The sequence below is a fragment of the Balearica regulorum genome, chromosome 13 (assembly GCF_011004875.1).
Source record: "Balearica regulorum gibbericeps isolate bBalReg1 chromosome 13, bBalReg1.pri, whole genome shotgun sequence".
Classification (NCBI taxonomy): domain Eukaryota; kingdom Metazoa; phylum Chordata; class Aves; order Gruiformes; family Gruidae; genus Balearica; species Balearica regulorum.
The window spans coordinates 2,681,220-2,708,842 of record NC_046196.1 but is presented as its reverse complement, the minus strand read 5'-3'; the positions used below and the strand labels follow the sequence as shown (position 1 = coordinate 2,708,842).

The window sequence follows — 27,623 nt, the reverse complement described above, 5'->3', positions numbered from 1 at the left end:
CTGGAGAGAGGCAGAAGCAATATCAGGAGCGCAATTGAAATGAAAATGCAGAGCTGGGCAAAAATATTGAGTATTTTCCTTGCTGGTGTTAGTGAGCGTTGCTTCCTCCCACAGATTGGGATGCTGGGAGACCGGCACTGCCGTGGGGGGAGCACAGCACTTGGGGGCTCCCGGTCCTGCGATGCTCTTGTAGTCGGTTTGAAAAGCCTCGAGCAACGACGTTTCTGTTTCCTCCACGCAGGACAAATGACAAGCTGTCCTCGCTTCCTAATCCAGGAAATTAAAGGATTTGACCATAGACCCTGCTAAGCGAATTTCCCCCCCAGAAAATCCCAGGGGGATTTAACCCATGGATCCGACTGATTATCCCTTTAAAGTTGTGACTAAGAAAGGTCCCAATTCTTCAGGGTGCTGGGCACCCTAAAATCCCATCGTGGCAGCGATGTGGCCGTGCCCGGTGCTCAGCCCGCCATCCGGCGAGACCTTCTTTTCAGTGTTATCCCACCTCCGCCACCCCTTTCCGATGACGGGCAGCAGCCCTTTGCTGCCTGCTCGCTGCCAATCCGCCCCGTCCCGTCCCCGTGTGTGACCCTCCAGGAACGTGCCACGTTATTTGGGAACTGTTGGTTTTCCTTTGGGGATCTGCACGGGACAGACCCTCTGGGAAAGCGGTGGTGGAGCCAGGGATGCTGGTGAGAAGGAGCTGTTCCTATGGGAGAGGTGTGGGGCAGGATTCGGGCAGGGGTCGGTGGCCCTTGGCTCACCTGAGTCGTATAAATGGCCTCTCTGGGGAAACGGGCTGCAGCCTTCTCTCCGTTATCTGGCCGTGTCTGTCTGATCTGTCTCTCATCGCCATAGCACGGAGGTGAAGCATAAATAATTAAAAGCCCAGATTCTCTCCTGGCAGAGCCGGGCTCTGAGTCCCTTCCCCTGTTGTGCTGCTGGCTGCTTAAGTGGAAATTTTCACGGGCTTTGCTTTGGAGGCAGCGCAGATCTGCAAACCCAGGGCCGTCTGCCGGCCTCGGGGCACGTTGGCATTTGGGGACCAGAAAGGGCACCCGCCGCTGCAGCGCGTCCCCAATGGCAGCATCCCATGCAGGGGATCCCATGGGATGCTCGGGGTGCACTGGGACGAGCAGCGCTCGCCAGCTGCGGCTGAAAGCCGGGTGCAGGCAGGCAGCGGGGCTGAGCGGACAAACCCCCCTGCAGAGCCAGCAGCTCCTGCATGGCCGCTTGTCTTGAGATGCACCATGAGAAGTGAGGTATTTGGGGGTGCAGGCTGGCTTTTGGGCTCCTAGGTGCTCAAAACCCCCAGGCGACCGGGAGGAGAAACCCAGGCAGGCAACGGGGATGGGGAAAGTGGCTTCTTCTGGGTGGGCTCTGAAGTTTGAGGCAGGCAGGAGCTGCTCGTTGCTGTGGCAACTGGGATGATTTATCCCCCCCAACACTGGCAGGACTGTGGCCAGGACTCGCACGGCAGAGGGGTCTGCCCCCCCCCCCCCCCCCCGGCCACCCAGGGCTGAGCACCGCCCCGGAGGGACCCCCAGCCCCTCTCCCTCCTGCCTACACCCACTGGGGCTGCGGAGGATGCGAGGGACCTGGCGACATGTGCCATAGGGCCGGGTCAGCCCCAGGCAGCGCTCAAAATGATGAGAAATTTCCCCAAACACCCCTGTCCCCTCCGTCCCTCCCCATGGGGACCGGAGCTGCAGAGACCGGTGACAGCAGCTTGGCACTAAACATATTTCTGCAGCATTTTAGCATCTGATGTTGCTTTTAGTAGGACAGATTTGGTGGGTACCGTTTCCAGCGGAGATTTCTGTGCAGGTCTGTGTCCAACCAAACTCTGCGCCGGGCTCATCTGCACCGGGGGGGGTGGAGGGACCCTGGGTTTGGGGCACAGCCAAGCAAGGTCCTCGTCCCTACTTGGCACCTTCCAGGGTGGCGTTAAGCAACAGGGTTAAGGGGGTGCTGTCTGTGGCACGCTTTCCTTGGGGAGCATTTTTACTCTGGGTTGGCATTTTCTCGTCGTTCCTGGGGGTTGCTGGTGTGCAGACGTGGGAGCTGGATGTGGCAGTGGGGGATGGAGACCATGCTGCCATGTCCCGCACGTGGTTCTCTCCAACCAGCTGCTTCGGGGCCAGTTGTCTCTTAGAGCAGAGAGCACCCTCCCCATTATCGCTAGGTCCGTCCTGGCGAGGCTGAATGTGGCAAGAAGTGCACGGAGCGGTGCCCACCTCCAGCATCTTCCTCGGGGTGGGGAATCGGCCTCCTCCCAGCTGTGCGGAGCAAGACATGGATGTATTTGTTTGCCAAGCATCTCTTAGGACCCTGGTGGTAGAAATACGTTTTTCCATCGCTCAGAGGACCGGACGGTTTTACCCTATCCCTTAGAACCCTGTCACATCACCCAGAAAAGAGTCCTCTCTTCTAACCCACGGGGCTGGAGGTGGTGGAGAAGTCCCGAAGGGTGAGGCTGGATATCAACCACCTCTCCTCCGACAGCTGGAGAGCATCCGTCAGTGTTCCTGAGGCCATTTCAGCTCCATGTCTTGGCCTGAGTCCAGACTGTGCTGGAACTAAAATATTAAGTTCAGTTAAACGAGTTTGTTGTTGACTCTGGATGAGTTTGGGGTTTTTTTTTTTTGCAGTTTGCTCTGAACTGGGTCGGGTTTTGCCATGGGGTGTTGGCTGGTTAAAATGGTGCATGGCCAGAGGTATGCCATGGATCGTCCCTGTCCATCAGCACATCACCAGGGGAAAGGAGAACCGTGAGCTCAACGCTACGCTGCCTCTTTCAGACTTTTGTGGCTCCAACAGCAGAAAAAAAAATCGCCTGGAAAGTTCATTTGCCAAACGTCTGTTTTGCTTGAGGTGACCAAAACTTGTGAAACTTCCAGAGAGTTTCAGCCAAAAACCCAAACGAGGTGAAGGGTCAGGAAAGGAAAAAAAGACTTTTCCTTGAGGTTCTGTTGTGTTTGCTTCAGAATTTGGTTTGAATCGTTCTTTTTTAGGCAGCAAAATGAAACTGAAAATAAATCAACAGATCTGCTTTGCTCGCTTGTCATCACCTCCTTCACCTGGAGTTTTTTTGCTTGAAGTCCCCAAATTGTCTTAGTCTGAGCACTTTTCCCGTGGCTGTAGGGAAGGGCCCCTGACACTTCCCAAAGGGTCGGGCTGTACCAATGGCTCCTGGAAGGGATCTAGGGGCTTCCCTGGAAGCAGACCAGAGGCTCCCTCGGCTCCCTTCGCCCATGGCCTGGGTGAGTTTCTCTCTCTGTGCTGCATTTTGCACCTTTGACATTGAGGTTTCCACCGTACTCTTCATCCCGTACGTGGCATCAGCCGACCGATGAGGTCAGTGTGAAAAACAGGGAGGAACGGGCTGTTCTGGGGAGCCTTCTGGTGATGGAGGCCAGGGTGGGATGCTGGTGGTCCACCAAATCCTCCATCTTTTGACCTGCAGCCTGGGGAAGGTCATGGCAGGAGGAGGCACCTGGTATCCTGCAGGTCACACCAAGCCAGGCTTTTTCTAACAGACTTCATCCATCCCACAAAGGTTGTTCCAAATTTGTGGCTGGACTGAGGGCGATCATGTCCAAACCACATCCCTACCCTCCCCGTCTCCATAAATCCAGGCGGACGGGTAAAGTTACACCAAGCCACCTACCCAGACCCACCATGGTCAAACCTCCCATCAAAAACCTGGCATTTTCCCGGCACAACGAGCAGGAATGAGCTCGCAAGGGTTTTGGTGGTGCCGGCTTTGGAGCCAGCCTTGCCCGGAGACAGGGCGATGCAACCGGAATGCAGGATCCAGCCTGAAGTCATTACAGTCAGCAGCATGTACAGCCAAACTCAACGCTACACGTGTCCAAGCAGGCTGAGTTATGGCTGCTCGGGGAGCTGTAACTTGGCCTGTTGTGCATTTAAAAATCTCCACCCGAATGCGGCATTGATGTAGGGCTTTTCTGCTGTTCTGTTTTTGCATTTAATACAGACAGTATAGATCTGCAGTGTGCGGATGATCCAGCGCTGCCCAGGTTCCTTGGAGATTTTTGTGCCTTCGCTTGCTTTTTCTTGGGCTTTTTCTTCTTTTATTCTTTTTTTTCTTTTCCAAGGGTTGTAACTGATTTCTTCCAACCTGTTTTGCCTCCTGCCTGAAAGTGGCAGGCTCGTTTGTAATGAGCTATTTTTGCACAGGGTTAGAGGAGCATTTGTGGCGTGGATGTGCCTTCGGGATGTGCGCATGGAGGGCTGTCTGCCGGCACCCTGCGAGAGCAGGGGGTGACGAGGGGCACGTCCGTGTTTCCCATTTCCATTATGTACATGGCCATTATGTACATTTTCCATTATGTACATGACAATTATCCAGTAAAATCATGGAAACCTGCCCCATCCAGAGCAGGACAGCTGGAAAGCAGGCAGCATCCCCCCTGCTCACTCCTTTCCCTTCCTTGAAGCTAACTCTTCCCAAACCCTGCTCCGAGCGGGTTCCTGCAAGCTTGGCACCACCACCCATCACTTTCCAGAATATAACGACATTCCCAGCATTGCTGCAATTATGTCATGCTTTCCCCAATTTATAAGAAAAGGGGAAATTCCATCCCCGGAGCCAGAGTTCGTTCTTGCTGCCTCCATGTCTGATTTGGGAGAGGGGACTGTCCCAAGGTCGGCTGCGTCCCGGGGGCAGCTCCCTGCCCCACCGCTGCCCATCGCTCCGTGATTGAGCCCTTTCCACGGAACCAGCAAAGCGTCGGGTCCAGAGCAAGCCCAAACCCGTCTCCTTTGGTCGGTCAGGCTGGGACAGCAGTGGGGACGATGGCATCAAAGCTGTCCTTTTCCCAAGGCAAAGCCAGGCTCCTGCGCGCGGGTCTGGGCTGGCAAGCACCGAAGCACCGGGACGGGCAGGTACTGCCTGGCCGCCTCGCTCACCTGCATCCTCCATAGCTTCATTACAAGTGACAGATGGCAGGAGGCGAGACTCCCTCTCCAGATGTTAATTATCTTGTGAGCTGTAAATAACATCTCAGGGCAGCTCGCGCATCGTCTCTGGCGCGAAATACCCATCGGCTTTGCCCTTGCCGAAGGGGCAAAATATTAAAAGGAAGGAAACCCACTGGGAGGGAAATACAGGGGTCTGCTTGGCTCTGCTTATTCTGCGTGTCCCTTGGCTGGAGAGAGATGCTGGCAGCCTCCTGGCTAGCGGTGGCAGATGTGCCTTTGGGTACCAGCTCCACCTGGCCCAGCCCTTTGAAGTTTGATTTGCTTGTGCCAGGCCTGGCATTTTTTTGTTAGCAATGACAGGGATAAAATAAAGAGATCCAAGGAACCCCGTGACCAATTTGGGATGATGGCAATAAGGCAAGCTGGAGAGGATCGTGGTGTTACGGTCCTTCGGCCACTCTCATCCTTCTCCACCGGGAAGGATGCAGCTCAGGGTCCCAAGGATGCACAGGGATGGGAGAAACGAAGATGGTCACGATGCACCTTACTGCCTGCTGTGGGCTGCCGTTTGGGCCATGTTTTTCCCAGGATTTTGGGGACATTACATTTGATTGTGGCCCATCCCTGTCCCCCAAGTCATGGTGACTTTGTACCATTACATGTTGTGAATTCAGTTCTCCAGCAAAACTCATTTTATCTCCTTAAAGGCAAGGCACAGGACAGAAGGACACGGCCTGAGATATTTTTTCCCTTACTTGGAAGGCAAGTGATGCCTTGGTGTATTTGCTCCCCATTTGTAAGCTCCAAAAATATAAAGGTAGAGAAGAGTCTGGCACAGGTGCCTGGAGCAATGAGCTAAACGGGAACTGGCTCCATCCCTGTTTCCATGAATTTTGGAGACCCCGCATGTGCTGTGCCCCAGCTGGGACATGGGCACCGGCTCTCTGCGAGGTCTCCCAGCTGGCTTGGGAATGGTTTCCCCCCCATAACATTACATTTCCCAGTGTAAAGCTGCAGGGAACCTCAGATTTGGGCTTTTGACCACAACATTTTCCATGCTTCTCTATATTTCGCTTTCTTGGGCAATAACAAACACATACCTCAAGGTATATTTTTCAAGATTAAAGGGTTCGACTATTTAATTATTTTTTTTTAATTCATAACTTTTCTCTTGAAATGTGACTTTCAGAGCAATTTTTTCAGAGCCTGCAATAACCATTCCCTCTGCTCCGTGCCATCCCAGCCACCTCCAACCCTTCCCTCTCGCTGTCTCGCCGATGGGAGGTTTCCCGCTCCTCTGCCCGGTGCTCATTGCTCCCCACCAGCACACGGAGCTCGGGCAGGGATGCTCCATCCTCCCACCCCAAAATCTCCATCCAGAGCCGGGAAGTCTGGCAGCGGGCGCGGGGAAGCCAGGCTTTCTCTTTGCTATGCACAGCACCTGCTTTCTGTCTGGCTGCAAAGAGCCAGAGCAGACGTTTTTGGCTGCATTACATCATGTCAGAGGTCACATTAGCTGCTTTTTTCTCTTGATTAAGAATTCCAGCGATGGGGGGGAGGAGAGGGTGGAGGAAAAAGCAGACGGAGGAAGCGGGCAAGGCAAATATGCTTGCGATAAGCAGGTAAATGGGAATTTATGCACAGATAGCTAATTGGTGTGTCTAATATTCCACCCCCTGAGTACCGGCACTGTATTACTGCCTTCACAAATCACTCAAGGCAAGCCTAGTGCAATAACAACCAAGCCAGGAGAGCTGTGAAAAGAGTCAAGCTGGAATTAAGAGTGGGTTTTATCGGGGCAATAAATGCCAGATAGGGAAAATAACAAACAGGTTGTTAATTGCTGCCATCTCCCCATTCCCTGAAGGAAATGTCTAGACAGAGCCTGGCCCTGGGTCACGCCTACCCCGGCCCTTGCGATCAGGTTATTGCACCGGTCTTTTGGGGCCGGAGAGGTGCTGGATGCGGGATGCTGTGCCCGATGAAGGCTGCCGAGCCAAAGCCCACGTTGGGGGGCAAAGGGAGGCAGGACAGGCGCTGCAGCTCTCCCCAGCTCTGCCCTAAATCAGAGATGCTCCTGCAGAGGTAGAAGCCAGACAGTCTGCAGCGGCTATTAATAATTCAGTCCCAATTTGTCCCATCTAGGAGAGCACGAAGACCAGCCAAGCCTCCCCTCCTTGCAGGCGGGGTTTGAGATCCTGCCCCGAGCAGGCAGAGCCTCTTTCCACCTCTCATCCCTCCCCGGTGCTGGTTGCAGCTATCGATCCCACGCCGGCACAGTCGGGAGCTGGAAACGCCTCTTCTTCGCTGCGCTCGGATAGCCTTGGGAGAGGGTTGCATCAGCGCTCGCCCCTCTCCCTTCGGCTCTGGGGTTCAGTTACCGTCATCGATCACTCGGGGACTTTTGCTTTGTGTTTCTTAGCGTGTCTTGGCTTGATGCAATTAGGGCTGGATCCTGCTCTCCGCTGTGCCAGTGGGAGTGTTAAATAACCCCTGGTGGGTCAAGACAGTTGAGGGACTCGCGCTCATGCAAGCCTCGTGTTTGCACATGGGGTGGTTGGACTGAAAAGCAAATTTTCCTCGCCTCGTCCAGCCATCCCCTCCCAGGACAAAGCGCATCCCAATGATTCCCTCTGCATCTGTGAGCCAGCCCGGCTGCTCTTCAAGTGCAAAACAGAGCTGGGGTTGGAGGGGAGAGCAAAGCACCGAGTCTGAAACGCCCTGAAAATGCTCTCTCTGAATTTTTCCTGAAGTATTTTCTTGCAGCTAGTGTATGTTTTAATTGAATTTTGCCATTTGAAAAATATACGAACCTCTGTAATGGAGGGAGAAAACATTCCTCCTATAGGAAGATAAAGATGCATTTAAAAAAAAAACCAAAAAAGCTGCCTGATTACATATTGACCTGAGAGACAAAGTGAATCCAATGGAGCCAGCCTGGCCCCTTAGGAAAACTTGAGGCTGTTCATTATGTCCCAGGATGAGCTCACTGGCTGGTTAACTCCATCCTCGCCGCTTGTGAGTGCCTCCAAGCCATCAACACTCATCTGCTCAAGTGAAGTCTTCAGCAAAGACAGCACGTGGCGAGTTTGCGTATTTTCCATGAAAATATGGACTGCGGGGTTTTCTCCTTTTTTACGGTAGGAGGAGTTTTAAAAGCTGCACGGAAGAAGGCTTTAATAATAGTTTTAATAATTTTCTTTTTGATCTCAGCTTTCTTACTTCATTTCTAAGCTCTGGACAGTTAGATCAGTCTGTCCATCACTCCAGCCCCTCCATCCGAGCTAAGCAAATGCAAAACAAGGGGGAGAAGACAGCAAACCCCTGTAGAGTTACCAGCAGCTTGATTTTTTGAGCTCCCTCGCAAGAGGGTTGATTTGTAGATACACAAAAAAAGGTAGAAATGATTAAACTCTAATAGTCCTGTTGAAATCAGCTCGGTACTGAGCCAAGGGTTTAGGGCTTGTTATAATCTCCTAGGTGCTCCTGTGAAGGAGTTGGGACTATTTGGAGAGCTCAGGAGAGGTTTCCGTCAGCTCTCGGCATGGGATGAGGGAGGGCTGGGGATCTCCATCCCTGCGGTGGGATCCCAACAAACCCCAACAATAAAGCAGCATTTTTGTATTTCTCTGTCAAGCCTACATCCCGCTGAGCAAGGGGTCCCCCAGCCGAGCTTTTTGTTCACGGGGACATCGGAGAAGCAAGGAGTTTGCTTGCAAAAAGAATGGAAAACCCCCAGCAAGAGCTGCAATGTGAATTTTGGAAAATGGACCTTCTTTTCCAGAAATCTTGCCCATATCATGCTTTTCTGCATTTAAACCATGAATAATGCAGATTTCCCCCTGCATCCAGCACATAGCTTCCTTTGGCCCCAGACATACTGTTGCTCAAAGTGTCTGCTACCTATTTTTTTATTGAAGAAGAGCCTGGTTTTCATACAGGAATGCAAGAAAAAAAGGAACAAGGATGGTGAGACCCTCATCTGGTTCCAGCTCGCCCTTTACACTAATACTGCGCTCAAAGAAAGTCCGATGGAGGTGAAGGATTCAGAAATGAAACAGGTTTCTTGTGACACCGGGTGCCATCCGTGCAATTATGGGCATCGCGCTTACGACTCCTGAACAGCCCCATCTCCATTCAGAAATGTTTCTGGTGGTCTGTAAACTCGCTCTAATTTCAAGCCTAATTTTTAAGCAGTTTGTTCCACTTGTTCTGCTGCCAAAATGGTCCATTAACCTAAACTCAAGCCTTGCCTGGTTTTAATTTTGCTTCATTTCTTCATGAAACCCTCAGGTGCCACTGATTTTCCTGACAGCTCACCCTTTTTTGGCTAAACTGTCCCCGAGCACCAGATTTGCAGCAGAAGCCCTCGTGTCGGCTCCTCGCTCACGCAAAACCATCCCGGAGTCGCTGTTGGTGTTCCTAAAAAGCCAAGTTCTTCCCTGCAAATCAGTTTATTCCAGCTTCTTATAGATTAGCCGGTGCTGATAAACTTGGCATTACGAACCACTCGCAGGCATTATCCCTTCTCAGTTCTCGCCAAATCACAAGAGATCTGCAAAGATTTACAGAAATCTGTTTGGTTGCGATTTTTCCCTGCCTCCTGCCAGCTCTTCTTGCCAATTTGACCACTTGCCCGGTCATCCTCCGAGAAGAGTGAGTCAGCTTGGCAAAAAATTAATAAATAAAATATCCCAAGCCAGTCCCAGCATGGACTCCCTGCCCTGACCCAAAGCGGGCCCGTGGGTCTCAAGAGCTATAAACCACCCCCCACCATCACCCCTCTGACTCTTCCCAGCCCCACCCTTGCCCAAACACCCTCCCCCAGTTCAGCTTGGACGGTGAAGTGCACCAAAATGTGATTTAGAGGTTGTAACTATCCTCAAAAGTCCCTCTGCGCCTGCGTGTGCTGATGTTCAGAGACGTCCCGGCCGTCTCCGTCACCCCAGGATGTGTCGCTTCTTCTCCCCTACTCGTCCATCGATGGCAGAAGAAACCCAGTCCAGCAGATGTGCAACTTTTAATCAGCTCCGATAAGACGAGAGGGACACTGTGCTCTTGCAAACAACAGCTTTTGTCCGGTGGGCTCGTTACGGGATGGTAACGAAGGAGTGATGCAAGAGGACCTATTTAATTCCTCCCACCCCTGAGCATCCCCAGCCTCCCCCTCCAGCTGTGATGAATCCATAGGGAAGGATCCAGCCTTATTCTGACTGTGGTTTCCAGGATGATGCCTCTGTCCGGGAAAGATTTATGGCAGCGCTTTCGGCAGGAGGAGAAGAGTGATTTGATCGGGGCCCAGCCATGTGTCGCGGAGAAAGGCCTGCTTTACAAGGAAATAAACTCAAGCAATTAACTGGGGAATTAAGATTTAGCGCACGCTACGAGCAGCAGGCATGTATAAAGGAGACAGCTGTTAAATTTAGTATGTGACAAAGTCATGCGAACACTAACTGGATTACTTGCATTTATTTGGGAATACTTATGTATTTTATTATGCGACGTATAGATCATCATAATTCTGCTTTTCACTCTGACGGCGCCTCTCCTCCAAGCATCTTAGAGAGCATTACAAACAATTAAGCCTGCCTGCGCCTCTGCGCAGCGCTCGACGTTATATCCGCTTTGTGGGTATTGAGTATCTTTTAGATCGGAGATGGCTTAATTAATGTGATTGATTTTTAACTCTTTCTGGGCTACAGCCCCTAGGTGCTGCTCTTCCTGGGCTGATCCTGGAGTCCACAGGAATGGACTAGTCCAGAAGTCGCTGGAGCGAGTTTTCCAGGGATGGAAATCCATCCATCCATCCATCCATCCATCCATCCATCCATCCATCCCCCAGGGATGGCGATTTTGACCCATTTTGGTGAAAAAAGGGGGGGTGATGAATGCTGAAATGGGAAGCGTGGCTCGGGTGGTGGTTCCACGTATGCTCTTCCAGCGTACCCTCCCGCTCTGCAGACACCTTCTTGTGTCCCCAGGACAAGATGCTGCTTTTCAGCATCTCCAGCCTCCTTCCCTGGCAAGAAGTGACGGATAACTGCCTCCAGTTGCATCTCCAGGGAGGAGTTTAGGGAGGCAGCGTGTAATCCTGCCTGCTGAGTTTGGTCCAGACACTATCAGACATTATTAATCCTTTGTATCAGGCCAGCAGAGACTGGCAGCCTGCTCTATAAATGTGCTGCAGTACGGGAGGGACAGTCCCTTCCCTGAACAGCTTCCAGTCCGAGGAGACGGCAAAGGGATAGATGGATGGAGGATCTTCGGGAGTCGACATCCAGACCACTGAGAAGCTCCCGTGGAAGATGCCAGCCGTTTTAACAACCTCAGAGGGTCAGCATCTTAATTTTAAGCCTCAGGTAGCACCGTCCTTGGCACTGGGGTGGTTTAAGCGGCAGGTCTGATGCCCCAGCCTTTCCCACTGACCACGTCTCTGCCAAAACCAGGAGCAGTTTGTGCCTCTTCTCCCGGCAGTTTGCTGCAGCTCCTGCTCGGAGCATCCCTGATCCTCCTAAAAGAGCTGAACTGGGATATCTGCCAGGGCACGGGGTTGGAACATGCTTGTCCACTCCTCCAGCCCTGCGTGAGTGTTGAGCAGAGCGAGCACTGGACCCAGAGGGGGTAAAAAAACCCATTTAAAACCAATTTTTGGTTGCATCGCTCGTGGGGGACCTGCAGGACCTGCAACAGCATCACCGCATCCCCTCCACCACCTTCGATAGCTCCAGGAGAACAGGTCGTATCCGCTCCCTCGGCTACTTCAAAGCAGCCAATTTATATAAATAAAGCACTTATTAGAGCAAAGACAACTTGTCAGCACTTGAAAACAAGTGACAGGTTGGCTCTGGGAGCAGGGACCAGGCGTCTCGCCCGGGCTCAAAGAGGTGACGGCACGCAGACGCACGCACACACGCTTTCATATCCCCAGTTTGTGCTGCACGATGCAACGCCAGGCACATTACTAGCCCTATTTTCCATTTATAGGAGCCTGTCAGAAATGGCACTCCTCTCCAAGCAGATGTCGAAAAATTAGAGGGAATTCAGAGAGCGGCAGAAAAAAAAAAAAAAAAAATGATTAAAGGAGATGGAGGGCCTGATTTTGGAGGGAAAAGAAATCAGCTGAGCTATTTATAATGCTGCCTGCACCAGCGTGAGTAGGAACAGGCATTTTTTTTGAAGTGCCTCGATAACTCAGCTAAGGGGAAGGGGCAAAGCAGCCTCAGAAGGATGCTCGCACGGAGGGGCTGTATAAAGGTGTGAATCCTGAGGGATGGCATGAAATACCTCAGACACGAGTATCTGGGGAATCGCCGGTAACGCGTGAGTGCAGGGGACAGCCACTCACCCAGAGCGAAAAAACCTGCCCCAATAAAGGTGTGTTAAGGGCGGTACCGATGGCAAGCCCCCGCTCCTGCATCTCCTCTTGGTGACAAAGCGCGCTTGTATTTACATCCAGCGTTTTACGCAAGACGTGTGGTGACGGGGGTGGAAATCTTCGTTTTTTTCACCCAAAAGCAAATGGTTTTGGTTAAAAAAAAAAAAAAAAAAAAAAAAAGCAATGCTGGCTTTAAATTCAGGCCTTCAGCCCCGGAGGCTGGCAGGAGATGCACGCAGAGGTTTCTGCAGTCATCTGCCAGGCTGGGGTCCCCCGTGGAGGGACGTGTGATGGAGGGGACCACTGCTTTGGGGTGACGCATCCCCAGGGGAACAAAGCAGCCTGTTCCTATTTCCTAATTGCCTGAGCAATTTTGCAGACTGAGAAGCAGTTCCTGAATGTTTTATCAATGTAACATCACCTATTCCCCAACGAGTCCCAGGTCCCGGCGGTGGCTCCTCCATTGCAGCCAAAGGGGGGTTCAGAGCAAAGGGGGTTTTTTGGGGGGACAGTTGGGGTTTCTCCATGCCTGGGTCTGCAGAGGGAAGCTGCCTAACGTGGTCCTTATCTCTCCGGTTGCCTTGCAGGACGTCTCACTCCAGGGCCAAGGCGGAGGCGGCTGTGACGGCGGCGCAGAAAGCTCAGGAGGAAGCGCGGATCGCCAGGATCACTGCCAAAGAGTTTTCGCCTTCCTTCCAGCACAGGGAAAACGGTCAGTGCGTGCAGCCGCGCCGGCCGGCCCCGCGGACGCGGCTTTTGCCCCGTGCCGCTCTCTGCCCCTCTCAGCCCCGCAGAGACCCAAAACCCCCAAAAAAGAGCCCTGCTCGGAGGCTCGGTCTGTGCCCGCAGCTCCCGGTCCTCACCGGGACCCTCCGGCTGGGAAACCGCCCCGTAACACCGGCTGTTGGGGGTTTTAGCACAAGGCTTTCAATATTCAGCACTTCTACTCTGTGCAGTCTTGTTGTTACAGGGATCTCCTCTTTTTGCACCAAAACACCCCCAATTTTTTAATACGTAGTCCTCGATGGTTGCATAGAGAATACCCAACAAACTCTCCGAAAGCAAAACGCAAACACAAACGATCCCAGAGGCAGTCACTGATTTTACCCCCCGTGGCTTTTATGGTTCATGATTGCTTTTGTACCTAACCCTTCACTTGGGCGTGCAAGTCAGTCACATGTGCGTGCAAAGGTGTCAGGGAACGTGCATTTGAGATATTCCCGGTGGCTCTTCCATCCCTTCAGAGTCTTTGGTATTTCTTGCCGGTTTGTCCAAATTTTTGCTCATTGCCAGGCGCCTCGGGCTCAGCAAAGGCTCGGGGAGGAGGAAGCTGAAGCGAAGCTGCGGTCGGGCAGGGGTCTGCAGCCGGCGGGTGCATGGGGAGGATTCACCCCACGAAGGCTGCAGAGCAAGAGGGGCTGCTGCGAGTGGGAGTGGAAAGCTCCGAGTCCCCACAGCAACAATTAACATAGCAATTAATATATATGAATGGTTTTATTCAAAAGTTTTCCTGCACCGAACCCTCATTAGGAGGCATCTATCATTATTTTCTCCCCCTTCCAGCTCTCTAACTGAAGATTACTCATTCGGCTTAATTGCTCCAGGGGCTGGTGCGGGTGACTCATGTCGGCGGTGCCGTTGCTCGAGGCCAGGGAGAAGGAATCGTTGCATCTTTTGGACCAGCTGGCCCATGCATGAGTCCTCACTTAACCGCAGCGCAGAGTCTGCGGGGGTGGCTGGGGGCATCCCACGGCTCGGCAGTGACGAGCCAGACGGGGTTGGAGGTCTGGCTCCAGCCGTGAACCAGCCTGAGCTGGGGTGCTGTGCACGGCAAACCCCCACCCCAGGCACGGCCAGGTGCGGATGGGCATTTCGGGGCGCGGAACATGCAGAGCCCCTCGCAGCCGAGCACCGCACAGCTCTCTGCTGGCTGGAAGAAGGCGCAGCCCTGTTAAAACACCCCTCGGCATTTCTCCTCCTGCAGAGATCCAATTTGTATGTCGGAGATCTGAGCTTTTTTCACAGGGCTGCGCGGTCCCAGGGGCTTCTTCAGCCCTGAGATATTCCTCATCTCCATTTCCTCTTGCCAAGAGACTTTGCTGTTTTAAATCACCTCTCGAAAATATATTTTTAGGTAATACATTTTTTACTAGCTTCTAGCCGGGGACATGGTGCTTGACTTATGCTGGGGCTTGTGTTTCTGGTGCTCACGTCTGGGTGGGTTGTGTGTGGGTGAAGGGCGGGGAGGGGAAGGAGTTTCCACTTAGAGCACATTAAAAAACAAACACACCATCCAAGACGTGTCGGGAAACCTGGGAGCAACCGCGGATCAAGTCAGGCAGATAATAGCGGCGAGCGGCCGCGCCACCCCACAGACCCCGTAACCCCAGGCTGCAAATGGCGCTGGGGGGTTGGGGGGGGGGCAGCTGGCTGGGGGGGCCGGCAGCAGGGACGGGGCGAGCTGCTGCCACACCGCACGGCGTTGCAGGGGCTGCACGGGCCCGTCTTGCAGAGCGTCTTGCCACCTCTGTTGCACAGCGTTGTGGCGCTGGATGTGACTCCCTTGCACAGCATCATGGGTGCTGGATGTGCCCCCCCCAGCCCTGCACAGTGATGTGGGTGCTATATGCCACCTGCTTTGCACAGCACCACGGGTGCTGGATGTGCCCTCTTGGCACAGTGTCGTGGGCGCTGGATGTGCCCGGCTTGCACAGTGATGTGGGTGCTATATGCCACCTGCTTTGCACAGCACCATGGGTGCTGGATGTGCCCCCCTTGCACAGTCTTGTGGGTGCTGTGTTGCCACCCACCTTCACAGCATCACGGGGGGGTTCATGCCCACCTCAGCCGCAGCCCCGCAGGCATCCTGGCCCAGAGCATCCCTGCAGCGCAGCCCCTGTCTGAACAGACGCAGACTCTGGACCGGCAGGCACCGGTACCCTGCATCACCCTCTCCCTTGTGGTTTTTCCATCCCTGTCTGCCAGCGGGATTTTCCGTGTCCCCATCACTCTCGCTGCGGTTGTGCCTCGCCGGTTCCTGGCTCTGCCAGACGCCCCTGGCTGTGGCTGCCAGCGGGGCCAGTGGATGGGCTGGGTGGTGCTGGTGAAGTGGCTCCCCCAAGGTGATGGCAGCACGTTAGTGGCAGAGGCAGGAGCTCGACAACGCTCCTAAATCCCGTACGTGGGTCCTCAGGGTCACCACAGCACCCAGGGACGTGCGTTTGGCTTTGAAGACTCCGTGGCCTGGCACGGCTGCTTCAATCCTGCTGGAAATCCAGATTTGGTGCTCCGCATCCTCCTTCGCGCTCTCACAACCGTTCTTCCAGGAACATCACGTGCTCCGCCACTAATTTTAGCTCAGAATAATTGTTGCACATCCTCGGGTGTCGAAAGCCGGCAAGACAGCACCGTGCATCTGTCGAGTTCCTCCGCAGGGAAATGCCTGCATCCTCGCAGGGCGCCGGGACTGGAGGGGCAGCCGTGCTCCAGCATCACCAGCCCCTGCTCGCCCCAGCCAGGGGCTGCAAAACTCAGGGGATTAACCCATGGAGAGGCGGAATTAGCTCAGCTTGTCACAGGTCCGGGTGGGAAAGATTTGGGATGAGAGGGTGCTTAATGACGTGGTCCCTGGTGTGGGTCTCTGGGATGAGGATGCTGGAGCATCATTGGGCTTTCTCACCCCCATCGCCATGGGGCTCGGGGGGGCCAGGGAAGACTGGGGATGGAGTGAAGGTGCAGGAGCAGCGAGTGTAGCGAGGCTGTGGCTGGTTGTGCCATTGGAGATCGGCTCTGGAGTCACCGGAGCTGGTGGGAAGCTTTCAAGTGCCTGCACCTCCAGCCTGAGGTGAAATGGGAAGGTGGCTGGAATGGGAGCATCTCAACAACACCCCCAAAAATCAGTCTGTATTGTTCCCCAGAGACAGTTACTCTGCATGAAAATGGAGGGGGTGAACTCCACGTCCCTCCTTCACCGCAATTTCTCACCAGTACGAGGATTGCTCAAGGGCCCCAGATAAATCCCGGGAGGTTCAGTCTCCCACAGACAAACAGAGACACAGGGAACGAACAAAAACTGAACTATCTGATTATTGTCCCAAAACACAAACAGAATTTTCTGTGGCAAATAATACAAAAAAAATTGACACTCCTTAGAAGACAAATTTCCCATTGAGAAATTGCTTCTGTAGGAAATTTCCGAGCAGCCTTGCTACTGTTTACCTTCGATGGGGACATCCATCCCCACGCTCCTGGCATCCCCTGCGTGTATCCGGACCACGGCGTGGTGGGACGCGGGGACGGCTGCGGGCAAAGGCACATCCCGGCAGCAGCAGCAGCTCCCCAAGAAGATGCGATAGAGAAAATTACTCAGCAGAAGTGATTAGAACAGGCGCTTCAGAGCATTTATTTTTAAACCATGGTAAGAAATTGAGTTCTTCCTTTTTGAGACTCATTTCTTGTCTAGCCATAGCAATTGCAATTAGATGCATTTCAGGGGCATTAGGCAGTTAATATATTTATCAAATTATTCACGTAACTTAGCATGGCTTTAGCTGGGAGCAACTATGCCTTGAGAGGGTAAAATGAGAATTAACCACTATTAGCTTGCACCCCCTTGAAATAATTTGGTGTTTCATCAGTGATTAATAAGTTGCAAGTTTTTTTCTAATTGTCGGGAGAAGCAACATGTTTCTTGCCAGCTGGTCACCTCCAGCAGAAGACACTCAAATCCCCGTCCCCAAGTCCCTGTCCCCAGGGAGACGCCGTCTGGGGTGTGCGCGGGGTTCAGCGCGGTAAAGATAAGATGACGGTGTATATTGTACTCATCTCGCCCTGACCACGCTGCCTTGCTCCTGCCTTAAACGTGTGAGGCACCTCCATAACGTCCAGCAAGGTGGGCTGAGTGGGGAAATGTCCATGCCCTCCTGGTCTGTACGGGGCAGGAAAGCTCTTCGTTATATAGATTTTTCTTAATGAGAGGCTTATGCATCTGCCCAGATGAAACCATCTCCCTCGGAGAACTCTGAGGTGAGAATCCCCTCCTGTACCTCTGCAAAGCCGATGTGTTTCCCGTCCAGGGAGAGGTGTGAAGGCTGTCGGCAGTGAGCCGGGCACGGGGTGATCCCAGCAGCACCCGGCAGACGTGAGCACGGGGCATGGGGGGAGCCGCGGGCTGCCCCTGGCTCCATCTCAGAATTTCCTCTCTCATGCTGGCAGACTGATGGAAAAAGATGGTCAGACGGAGCCCCCCAAAGACATCAATGGACACGGACATAACCCGCTTTGTGGGGTTAGAGTGACTGCGTGCACGGTGCAGGAATGGTGCCGTGGAGCAACGTGGGCTGTTATTTTTGGGTTTACGGCAGTGGAGAAACGCAACCCTAGTGCAGAATAGCTCTGTCTTGGCAACACCAGCAGCCGATGCCAAATCATTTCCCCGAGCCACCTCCCGTGCCGGGCTGCAGCCGCTCGCACCGCGCTGCTCTGCCGATGCCGGGGGTGATCGCGGGTTTGGTGTAAAACCCGTGACCCCTTTTCCCTTGGCTTCGTAGCAGAAGCTGTTCATTGAGCTACGCCGCTGCTGTCCTGATCTTGCCCCGCGGTTCCCCTGCCGTCCAACACTCTCAGCCCTATTCTTTGACATGAAAAACCTGGTGGGTGCCCACAGAATAGAAATAATCCTGTTGCATTTCTCTCTCCTTCTCTCTTTTAACAACTACACAAAAAGGGCTCGAATGCCAGAGACCGAAGCGCCAGAACTCGAGCGATGACATTGAGGTCCTCTCCACCGGGACGCCTCTCCAACAAGAGAGCCCCGAGTTGTACCGCAAAGGGACCACGCCGTCCGACCTGACTCCCGATGACAGCCCGCTGCAGAGCTTCCCTGCCAGTCCCTCCTCCACGCCGCCCCTGGGTCCTTCTTGCAGGAACAAGAGCGCTCACTTCTCCAGGCAGGTCTCGGTGGACGAAGAGAGGGGTGGGGAGATCCAGATGTTGCTGGAGGGACGCGGCGGGGATTATTTGCGACCCAACAGCTGGAGCGAAGAGAAGGTCGGCGGGACTCGCGGCATGAGAAGCGGGACGCTGCGCAGCGGTCAGCTGGGGTCAGCCTCCGTCCCTGAAGACTACAGAGGTCGGAGTGGAGGACACAAACATTCGGCCTCCAACCACAAGCAAAGAGAGAGGTGGACAGATTCCCCAGCCACGGTTTCATGGACTTCCCACCACAGGTCCCACAACCACAGCTCAGGGAGCTCCAAACTGCTTGAGCTAGACGAGGAGAAGATGAGCAATTACGAGATGGAGATGAAGCCCCTCATGAGGATGGATTCTTATATGCAAGAGATTCACACCCAAAAAAGACACTATAGCAAAGGGGGACCCTGCCGGAGCATGGCTGACGACCACCGCGGGGAAGAGCGGGGCTTCGGGGTTCAGAGACTGAGGTCTAAGTCCCAGAACAAAGAGAATTTCAGGCCAGCTTCCTCTGCCGAGCCCACGGTGCAGAAACTGGAAAACCTGAGATTCGGGGACAAAGCTGAACCTCGGCTACTAAGGTGGGACTTAACCTTCTCCCCGCCACAGAAATCTTTACCTGTTGCACTAGAATCTGAAGAGGACAATGGGGATGCGCTCAAATCCAGCACGGTAAGTAGGCGAAATTGTGCATTGAAATCTGGCCGAGAAATCTGGTGCAGAGCTGTTGTGGTACAGCAGCGGAGCGGAAAGGGAGGTCGCTCTGCCGACTGAGCTGAACCCCAAATTACCGTGGGTTTGTGCCTTGAATCCCCCCTCCTCCCTTCTCCCATCCTGCGTAAGAGCATGTGCTGGAAGTTGGTGTGGGGTTTTCTCTGCAGACTGTCTCGGTGGGAACAGCAGGTTTTTCGCTGGAGGATGTGAGCAGCAAGTTTGAGTTTGTTTCGCAATCCAGCCCCGGGGCCAGCAATAAAAATACATTATTGCTGGGGGTTTGAGCATTCACCTGGTGGAAAAGCTGCAGGAGCGGGCAAGGTGTTGGTGATCCTTCCTTGTGGTTAGATTATGGCAACAGAACTTCCCGCTGGCCCGAGAGCATGGCGGGACCCTCTTGCAACATCGGTGCTTAAATCCTGGTAGCTGGGCATTGCATCAACCTGCAGCGGCTCTCCGTCGCTCTGCCGCTGTGTGATGGCGCTGCCGAAGCAGTGGCCTTGTCACCACGTTGTACTGGAGACCTGACCCAGGCGGAGGAGAGAACCGCGGTCGTGGAGCAGGGGACATTGCAAAGGGGTTGCATTCCTGAGCCGACCACTGCTCGCGTTTTCCTCTACTGATCTGCAGCGCAGCTCGTGGTTTTTGGTGGGTGGATGCCGCTAGGCTGGGGAGGGGGTACAAGCACCTCGGTGGGGGCTCTCGGCAAACTGCAGACAAGAGGGTGCAATTCAGGAAGGCAGGGAAAGGAACGGGCAAGTACAGCAAGGGCAGTGGGCTATTAGAGCTCTGCAGACCAGGGTGATGTAGCAGATTACAGTCCACCACTCCACTGTGAAGAGCACAAGTACGCTTTCTAAGCGGGAGCATAGCTCGTGGGACGTGGGGGATAAGCCCGTGAGAGACGTCCAGTCCTGGGCGCCTTGTTTCGGGAGAGACAAGGACACGTTGGGCACTGACAGCTGGCTGATGGGAAGAGCTGGAGGTGTTCAGGCTAGAGAAGAGGAGACAGAGCGATCTTCAAACACATAAAACAGCTGCTGCAAAGTGGAAGGGAATAATCTATTCTCGATGAACAGAATTAATGGGCTTAAATTCAAGCATCAGAGGCAGTGGTTAGCCATTAGCCATTACTAGGGAGTTGAGGGCTGGAGTAAATCGCCCGGGGAGGCCGTGGTGGCTGGAGGGAGGGGGTGGTCTAAGACCCGGTTGGCCATCTGCAGCTCAGATAGAACTTGGACAGGGCTGAACCTGCCCTGGGAGGAGGCTGAGCTGTGTGATTTTTCGGGTCCGTCCCAGCCCTGCTTTTTCATAGTTCCTGACCTTACCACTGAGAGCAGCTTCCTCACTTGTTCTCCCCGTTGGTTTGGCGTTGCTAGGAGAGCTGAGGGGGGTCTGACAGGAGCAGCGGGGAAGCCACCACCGCTCCAAATTGCCCCTTGTCGAGTCGGTGCCAAACACAGGGCAGGGCTGGAGGGGTCCCGTGCGGCTGGATGTCCCACAGCCCAGGCCAGAGCTCCGCAGGAGAAAGAGGAATCTGTAACTCACAGGTGGTGACATTCCAGGCTCTGGCAGAAGAAAGGAGCTAAACCTCCCTGTCAGGGTAGCAGAAGATGATGCTTGGTTGTTTGGGAGACAGGGATCATGAAACCGAAATGACATTTGTCAATCACGCCAAAAGTTTGGGCTAGAGGCATCGTGGTCCGTAACGTAGGGGTACCGCTGCCGTACCTACAGCACCCCCGCTCCTCCAGCCGCTCTGCCGGCAGAGCAAAGGTGTCGGCACCTGCAGCCAAGGGATGAGAGCGAACGGGTGGGAGAGAGGAGGGAGCGGTGACATCTGCAGCCCGTGAGCCGCCGGGATGCAGGAAGGACTAAACTACAGATCTGCCACGGTTTCCCTGCCGCGGCTGTGGATAAATCACCCCCACACAGAGCCCTGTAGCTTTCTGGCTTCCTATTCATCCTGCAGGCTTCGGCGCAGGCTCGAAAGCACCCACACAGCATTTAAGAAGAGCTGAACACAGTGTGTTTGCTGGTGGACTGCACCATAGGACGTGTCTTGCCAGTCCAGAAAAAAAAACCCCAAAACAAAGCGCGGCCAGCCCTGAGCACACACCGCTGAGCAACCAAGCGGGCGCCGAGGCCAGAGCGGGCTGTCCTTACCTGCTAGCGTAGATGCTTGTGAAGCACTAGAGAAATGACAGGCAGCATTAGGAGCCTGACAGGCTTTCAGAGGGGAAAAGCAGCAGCAGTAATTGCACGGACATCAACCCCGTTGAAGTCTGTGGGAGTCGCAGATGGTCCAGCACCTTTCGTAACGTGACCTAACGCGGTGGCAGGGAGCTGGGAGAGATGCGGGTCCCAAAGGAGGAATGAAACCGTCATTTCTCCTCGCTGAGAGCCAGGCGCTCCTCGGGGAGATCGCTGGCACAAGCAGTCCCAGCATCTCCCCCCCACCCCCCAGCCCAAGTTGGGGCTCCCACCTCGCAGACAGACCCCAGCCAGCACGCCGGAGCCATCGTACGTAAACCTCCCGCCCGGGGAGGAGGGCTTGAGCTGCAACGCCGGAGGTAAATAGCCACTAATGCAACATAACGTTAATGGCTATTTCGAATGAATCCCGGGCAATAACGAAGGGGCACAGCCTGCATGGAAAGGCGCACAGAAAAGCCATTAGGATGCACATCATACTTTTTAAGTGCTGTAGCTGTGAAGCAGCATGTTCAGTTTTCTCACATTCATAACCGAGGGTGGAACAGATGGTGAAGGTTTGGGAGGAAGCTAATGTAATACAGAGGAAGAGATAATATGTGGATTTAAATAACCTACAATGCCAGCAACAATTTGTTCTAGCAAGAACTGCACCATGCTAGCAGGGTTTTGTCCGTGTGGCCTGGCGGGGAGGGGGGTCATCGAACGGGAGCAGGGGAGGGAGGTGTAGGAGAGGACTGGGAGGTGCAATGGTTTGTGTTCCAACCTCCTGCCTGACGCCGTGACCTTGCCTGCACCTGCCGTCAAGGAGCTCAAAGCATTTCAAACCTCGGCGAGAGCAGGGAGTCCCTGAGGAAGAGGAGGGGAAAGCTAAGGGGGAAGGATTTATCCCCCAGTCCCCACATCCTCCTCCCTCGGCGCACACAGGGCACTCGCATGCTCAGTCTTGCAAAAAACCCACTGCATCCCGCTCCAGATCCTTTCACGCAGAATTAAGGCTCCCCAACTTCCCCAAAGCCCCATTTCTCACACCAGCCTGAAATACCCCTCCCCTTCCGACTCCCAGCAGCTCGCCTCCAGCGTCCAGGCGAACCGCAGCTCCCGGGAAGGGCCGGCTGTGCGCACGCGTGTGCGTGCACGCGCGTGTGCCCACGCCGTTTCAGCTTGCATGACAGCCTGCTTCCCTGTGATCCACAGCACTGCCATCTGTGAAGCTGCTCCCTGAAAAGGGCATTTCTCATCTCCCAGACAGCTGGGCTGTTTCGGAAAGGTGCCTGCCAACGATCGGGAAGGATGCTCTTAGCTGAGTAGGGCTATTTTTGCCCTACCTGGAGTATCCCTGTGCAGAACTGAGGTCACCCTCACAGGTTAGCTTGTTTTTAAAACAATCTGCCATAAACCGGCTCTACGCACGCCATCGACGAGCCCGGTGGGTTGGCTCGGCGTTGGAGTGCCAGCTCCAGCTTCGGGAGCAAGCACGCCTCTGTCGCTGCTCGCAGGAACGGGGTGGGGATGCAGGGCTTGCAAAAACGCAGTCTGAAAATTATCGCTTCTCTCCCCACACCTCTTGATTTCTATCTGAGAAATGAGGCTGGAAGGGCTGGGGTGGTCCCTTGGTGTCCAGCCTCTTGCAAAGTGTGCCCAGGTGGGGATGAAGACCTCTGTAGAGGAGTCAGATGTATAGGTTGCTATATGAGCTATAGGAACTTTGTTCTTCTCCGTCATTTTTCACCAGTCCCTTCAAAAGAGGCTCCCAGAACCCCCCTTCATTGAGGCTGCACATCAGTAATTGAAAATTGCTCTTATAAAGGTCATTTCTTGAGGCCACCACTCAATAACATCGATGAAATTCAGCGCTGCTTGGTGTTCGCTATCAGGGGACCTTGGGGTTTTGGGGTCATCAAGCCGGCGCTACAGTCATATAAACGCTTTAAAATTACATGTAAAGCCACCTGATCTTTCTGTGTCTCTGTGTGCACTGACCCCTGCACGCACAGAACAAACTCACATCAATTGTCATTGTTTGGGCGGATGAAAACGGAAACCAACGTGCCAGGACCGGTGTCGGTGTTGTCAGATTAAGGGACTTAGATGAACGTCACCATCCTGTCCTGCCTTCAAGGCCCATGAGGTGCAGAGCTCAAGCCCGTGCCTGAATGCTTCACAGGTTCCTAGAGCCTTTGAGATCTAAAATGGGAAAGGAAGAAAGGAATTGTTGAGACACTGGAAAGGCAAAGAGGCTTTCTAAAATGCCAGCAACCCTTTTATCCATCAACACAAAACACATTTTTAGGGTTGGGGGGAAAAAAAAAAGAAAAAGAATACATCTCCTTTTCTGCAGGTGCTGAACATCTGCAGCTTCTAAAAGGGAAAAGAAGTGTTTTAGGCACAGAGGTCCTCAGCATGCCTGCGAGAAGGGCCGGTGCTCAGGCACGAATGGAGCCTGGCTCATCTGCCTGTCCTCATTTAGCAGGAGCAATCACGAGTATTTAGATGAAGACTTCTAGGGACACATTGTGGTCTCACTAAAGGCACCCTGGAGATGTGAGGAGGCTCGAGACTTGGCCCTTTAAAATCCCCCCGTCTCATCTCACCGAGAAAGCCCAATGGTAGGGCAGCAGCCAAAAAAAACCCCACCCCAGCCACCCCTGACATTTTCTTCCATTGTCACATGCTGTCGGATAAAATCTCAGTGGTCTCAGCTGTTTGCTGACGGTGCCGCTTCATGTTGCAAACAAACCAGGGGAAACAGCCGCAGCAAATGGAGTTTGCAAGACATCTGGTGGGTTAGGGATCTCAGAGAGACCCCCTTGTCGCCTCCAGGTACCCGCCGGAGAGGCGGGGAGGGATTCCAGCAGCTGCAGCATCTTCCTCGCTCGCTTTCTGTGCGAGAGGCGTATTTTCCATCAAGATATTCTGAGCAGGTTTTGCTGTCGCTGGGGAAAGTGAGGAGGAGGCAGCCAATCTGCAGCCGGCGCAGGGCTCTGCCGGAGCACGCCGTGCAGCCGGGGCCGGGGCCGAGGGAGGGTTCCCGGGCAGGGGGCTCAGCCCAGGCTTCGGTGGAGCAAGGAGGGGCGGGACGGAGCACGGCAATTTGCCCCAGAAATGGCACCTCCCTGCCGACGCGGGCGATGGATGCTCCCTCTTCCAGCGGCTGCAAGGTTATTCTCAAAGGGACCGACCTCGGGGTGAAGCGTTTTCTTCAGAGAAGTTAGGCACCGGTAGCCCTCAAGGGTGTAAAATGAGATAAAAATAACAGCTGGCTGTTACCTCCGTCCCGAACCCCGCTGTTCGAATGGTGAAGCTGCCCCTGCATCTCAGACCCGGCTCGATGCCGTGCGCAGAGATGCTCCATCTATCTGCCTTTGGACCAGTCTGCTGGGAAAGGGCTCTGGAGACTTTTTCGTGGTTAGCTTCCTCGAGACGAAACCCTGTGGCTTATCCCTGTGATCCTCTCAGTCTTCCCACTTCAGGTTTTTCCATTATTTTCTTTTCCCCATCAGGAGCCTTCCCCAGGTCTCCAAACCCAGGCGCATCAGGGTTTCCCTTATTTCTCCCGTCTCACCCAAACAGCTTCAAACCCCAATCCCAAATGGCCGTGGCACTCACACGCGTCCATACAAGTAGAATTACAAGGGAATAAGGAGCAGGATGGGTCCTGCAGCCACCCGCTTGCCATCACGCCTCTAGAGATGAGCCCGGTCTGAGCATCGCCGCAGCGTGCGCAGGAAGAGCTGTCACACGCGCAAAGCGAACGGTTCGGGGGATGCCTCTTTTTAAAACAAATAATAATCGGAAACTGTTCTTCTCTAATCTCTTTCATGTACAGACATCGCAGGCATTACTTGTAACAACATGGGGTAAATAAGGTTCAGAGAGAAATGGGATGCTTGACTTGACAGCGTCCTTTTAAAACCCTTTTAATCTCAGGGGCCCTTTGATGTACCCGAAGAGAGCACCTCACTGACTTTGCTCCTGTCATCCTGGATTCATTTTAGGGTTTTAAGCCCGACTGTACGTCTTCTTCCAGCTTTGAAAAAGTTGGGGTCAAACACTGGCTTTTGACCGTGTGAGAAACAAAACTCTTAAAAATATACATAGAGCTCCAAACCTACAGCTTGCTCCCGGCTACGCAACGTGAGGCCCGAACCAGAAGTGACAAAATAATTTATTAAGAGTCACCATCTCGGGACAAATCCCTGCGTTCATTTTAGCCACCTTTTTTTTTTTTTTTTTTGTCTGCAGAAGCAGGTTTTTCCGTCCCACCCCACTCGGTTGCACACTGGTATCAAGCGCCCGTCCCTCTTACACGGGGACGTTCGGCATCTCCTGGGCTCCCTTCCTCGAGTCACGGGAGATGCTGCAATACGCTGGAGAAAGCAAAGCGAATCCCTTATGTTTCGTTTGCTAAATGCTCCTTAACCGTTTCACAGCAGCCTGTTCCTGGCAATTATGTGACAATTCAGCACAAATGTCACGGAGCTGCTAAGTTTTCAGCACTTTCTGCAGTGCTGAGGCTGGAAAACAATGCGTATATATTTTTTGCTGATCCAAGTCCTTAGTAATTACACTTAATAGATCCCAGAGGGATTCCTAGGTAACCTGCACGATGGTTTCCATGGCAGAGAGACAGAGCTTGTACCCTACCATAACAGGTAATAATGGATTGTTAATGCTTAAATTAATTATGCTACAATTGTATTTGTAAACCAGCTGTCCCTTGTATTCCCAGTAAGACTCTTGAGTTGCTACACAACAGTCAAAGGATAAAAACAAACAAGGCGGAGGGGCAGAAATGGTGGTGCTCGGCCGCAGCCACCGTCAGAGCAGTGGTGTGCCAAAAACCGCAGGCTGGAAGAAACCTCCGCTCATTACTGCTACAGCTATGATTACCATTATTACTTCTGTGCCATAACAAGGGTTTATTCACATTTTAGTGTTTCCGTGGGTTTGGGTCTATGTCCCAGCGCTCTAAACTTTGGAGGAAATGTTAAAGTCCTCGCAGACGATCCCTGTTGATGCAGAAGGACCTTTTCTCCTAGCTAACGCTGGTGTACGTTGCTCATCCTCGGCAGATGTTTTCCTCCTCCTACAAAGGAGCCCAGGGATCTTATTATAAAAAAAAAGAAAAATAAAAAATCCCAGCCCCGGAGCTGCCTCGTTTTGCTGATGAAATTTGCCATCACCCAGTATGCTGGATGATGCTCAGGCGCACCAGAACTTGATTTAATTTTTCCTTTCCCGGAGCCAGGCTGGTAACCATTCTGGGTGGGATTCATCTCACATCACTTGGTCTACAGACAGCCTAGATGGTTCGCGCAGACTAGATGTCTAACGTTTAGACAGCTACAACTGGGTGAGAGGACGCTGCCAACTGGCGTCTGCTTCCCAGTAAAGCAGGTTCTGGACTGGCGGGCACTGTGCTGGGAAGCAGCGCGGCGTTTCGCGGCGGAGCCCCGTCTCCTGAATGACAGGCAGGGTAGTTTAAACAAATCTCTGCAGTTCCTGACGGCCTGCTTTAGCACTACTATTTCAGGGCTAAAGAGAGGGTTGTAGCTTTAAAAAAAGAAAAAAAAAAAAAAAAAGATGAAAAAGAAAAGCTTTGCAGCCTGCTTTGCTGCCTGTGACACACAAACCCCAGGCTCGGAAAATCAGCTCGACCTCTGGCTTTCCAGCACCCCAGAGCCTGCGATACCGCTGGCCTCGGGGATTTCTTTGGGCTTTTCTAAGTCTCAAGAAGGCCGAAAATGAAATAAAGCATTGCTGAACGACTAAAGCAATGTGCAAATTTGCAAACCAAGGGCTATTGCTCCTTTCTAAATGGGGGTGGCTCACGACAGAGGGCTGGCGTGTGGCGTGAGGAGTTGTAAAAGCTGCTAGTTCCAAAACGCTGGCTGTAGCTGCAGTGAAAGGGAGTTCACTGACCTATTGCCAGGCTGGGCTCAGCAAAACGTCTCTTCCAAAGCACAGACCCAGAAGTGATTCATCTTCTGCCTGGGCACTGAGCAGGAATCACTTCTTAGAAACAGATGACACATATCCCAGGACATCTCTGCCATCAAAGGGGAGAAGGGCAAGCGTTTCCTCTGAGCAGAGGTTAAGGCACAAAGACCTTACAAGTTAGAAATAAGCCAGACATAAGCATTTAGAAGTGCCTCAGGATTCGTAATTGGAACTAAAACAGAAGATTCAGAGTCGCAAAGCTGCTTATCCGCCAGCTGCCACAGGCAGGACTCCAGCCCCTGCAAAGATACGCCGGCGTCTCACCGGGGGGGGAGCAGCCGTACCTGCAGTCGCTGCGTGGAGAGCCCTTGTTGGAGTTAGCGTGGGGAAGAGGGCGTCAAAAAGAGGGAACTGTAAAAAGGAAGCAGAATTTGTAGGTTGTCGGACAGTCGGATTT

The 27,623-nt window shown here is 53.4% G+C and overlaps 1 protein-coding gene across 2 annotated transcripts in view; it reads left to right on the top strand.

Annotated features, from left to right (window-relative positions):
- JPH3 (junctophilin 3) overlaps positions 1 to 27,623 on the top strand; it is a 58,348-nt gene that overhangs the window by 26,327 nt on the left and 4,398 nt on the right. For both annotated transcript variants that reach the window (XM_075765688.1, XM_075765687.1), the window contains 2 exons: positions 12,910 to 13,034; positions 18,048 to 18,967. In XM_075765688.1, coding sequence (XP_075621803.1) covers positions 12,910 to 13,034; positions 18,048 to 18,967 — 1,045 coding nt within the window. The remainder of the gene's footprint in view (positions 1 to 12,909; positions 13,035 to 18,047; positions 18,968 to 27,623) is intronic.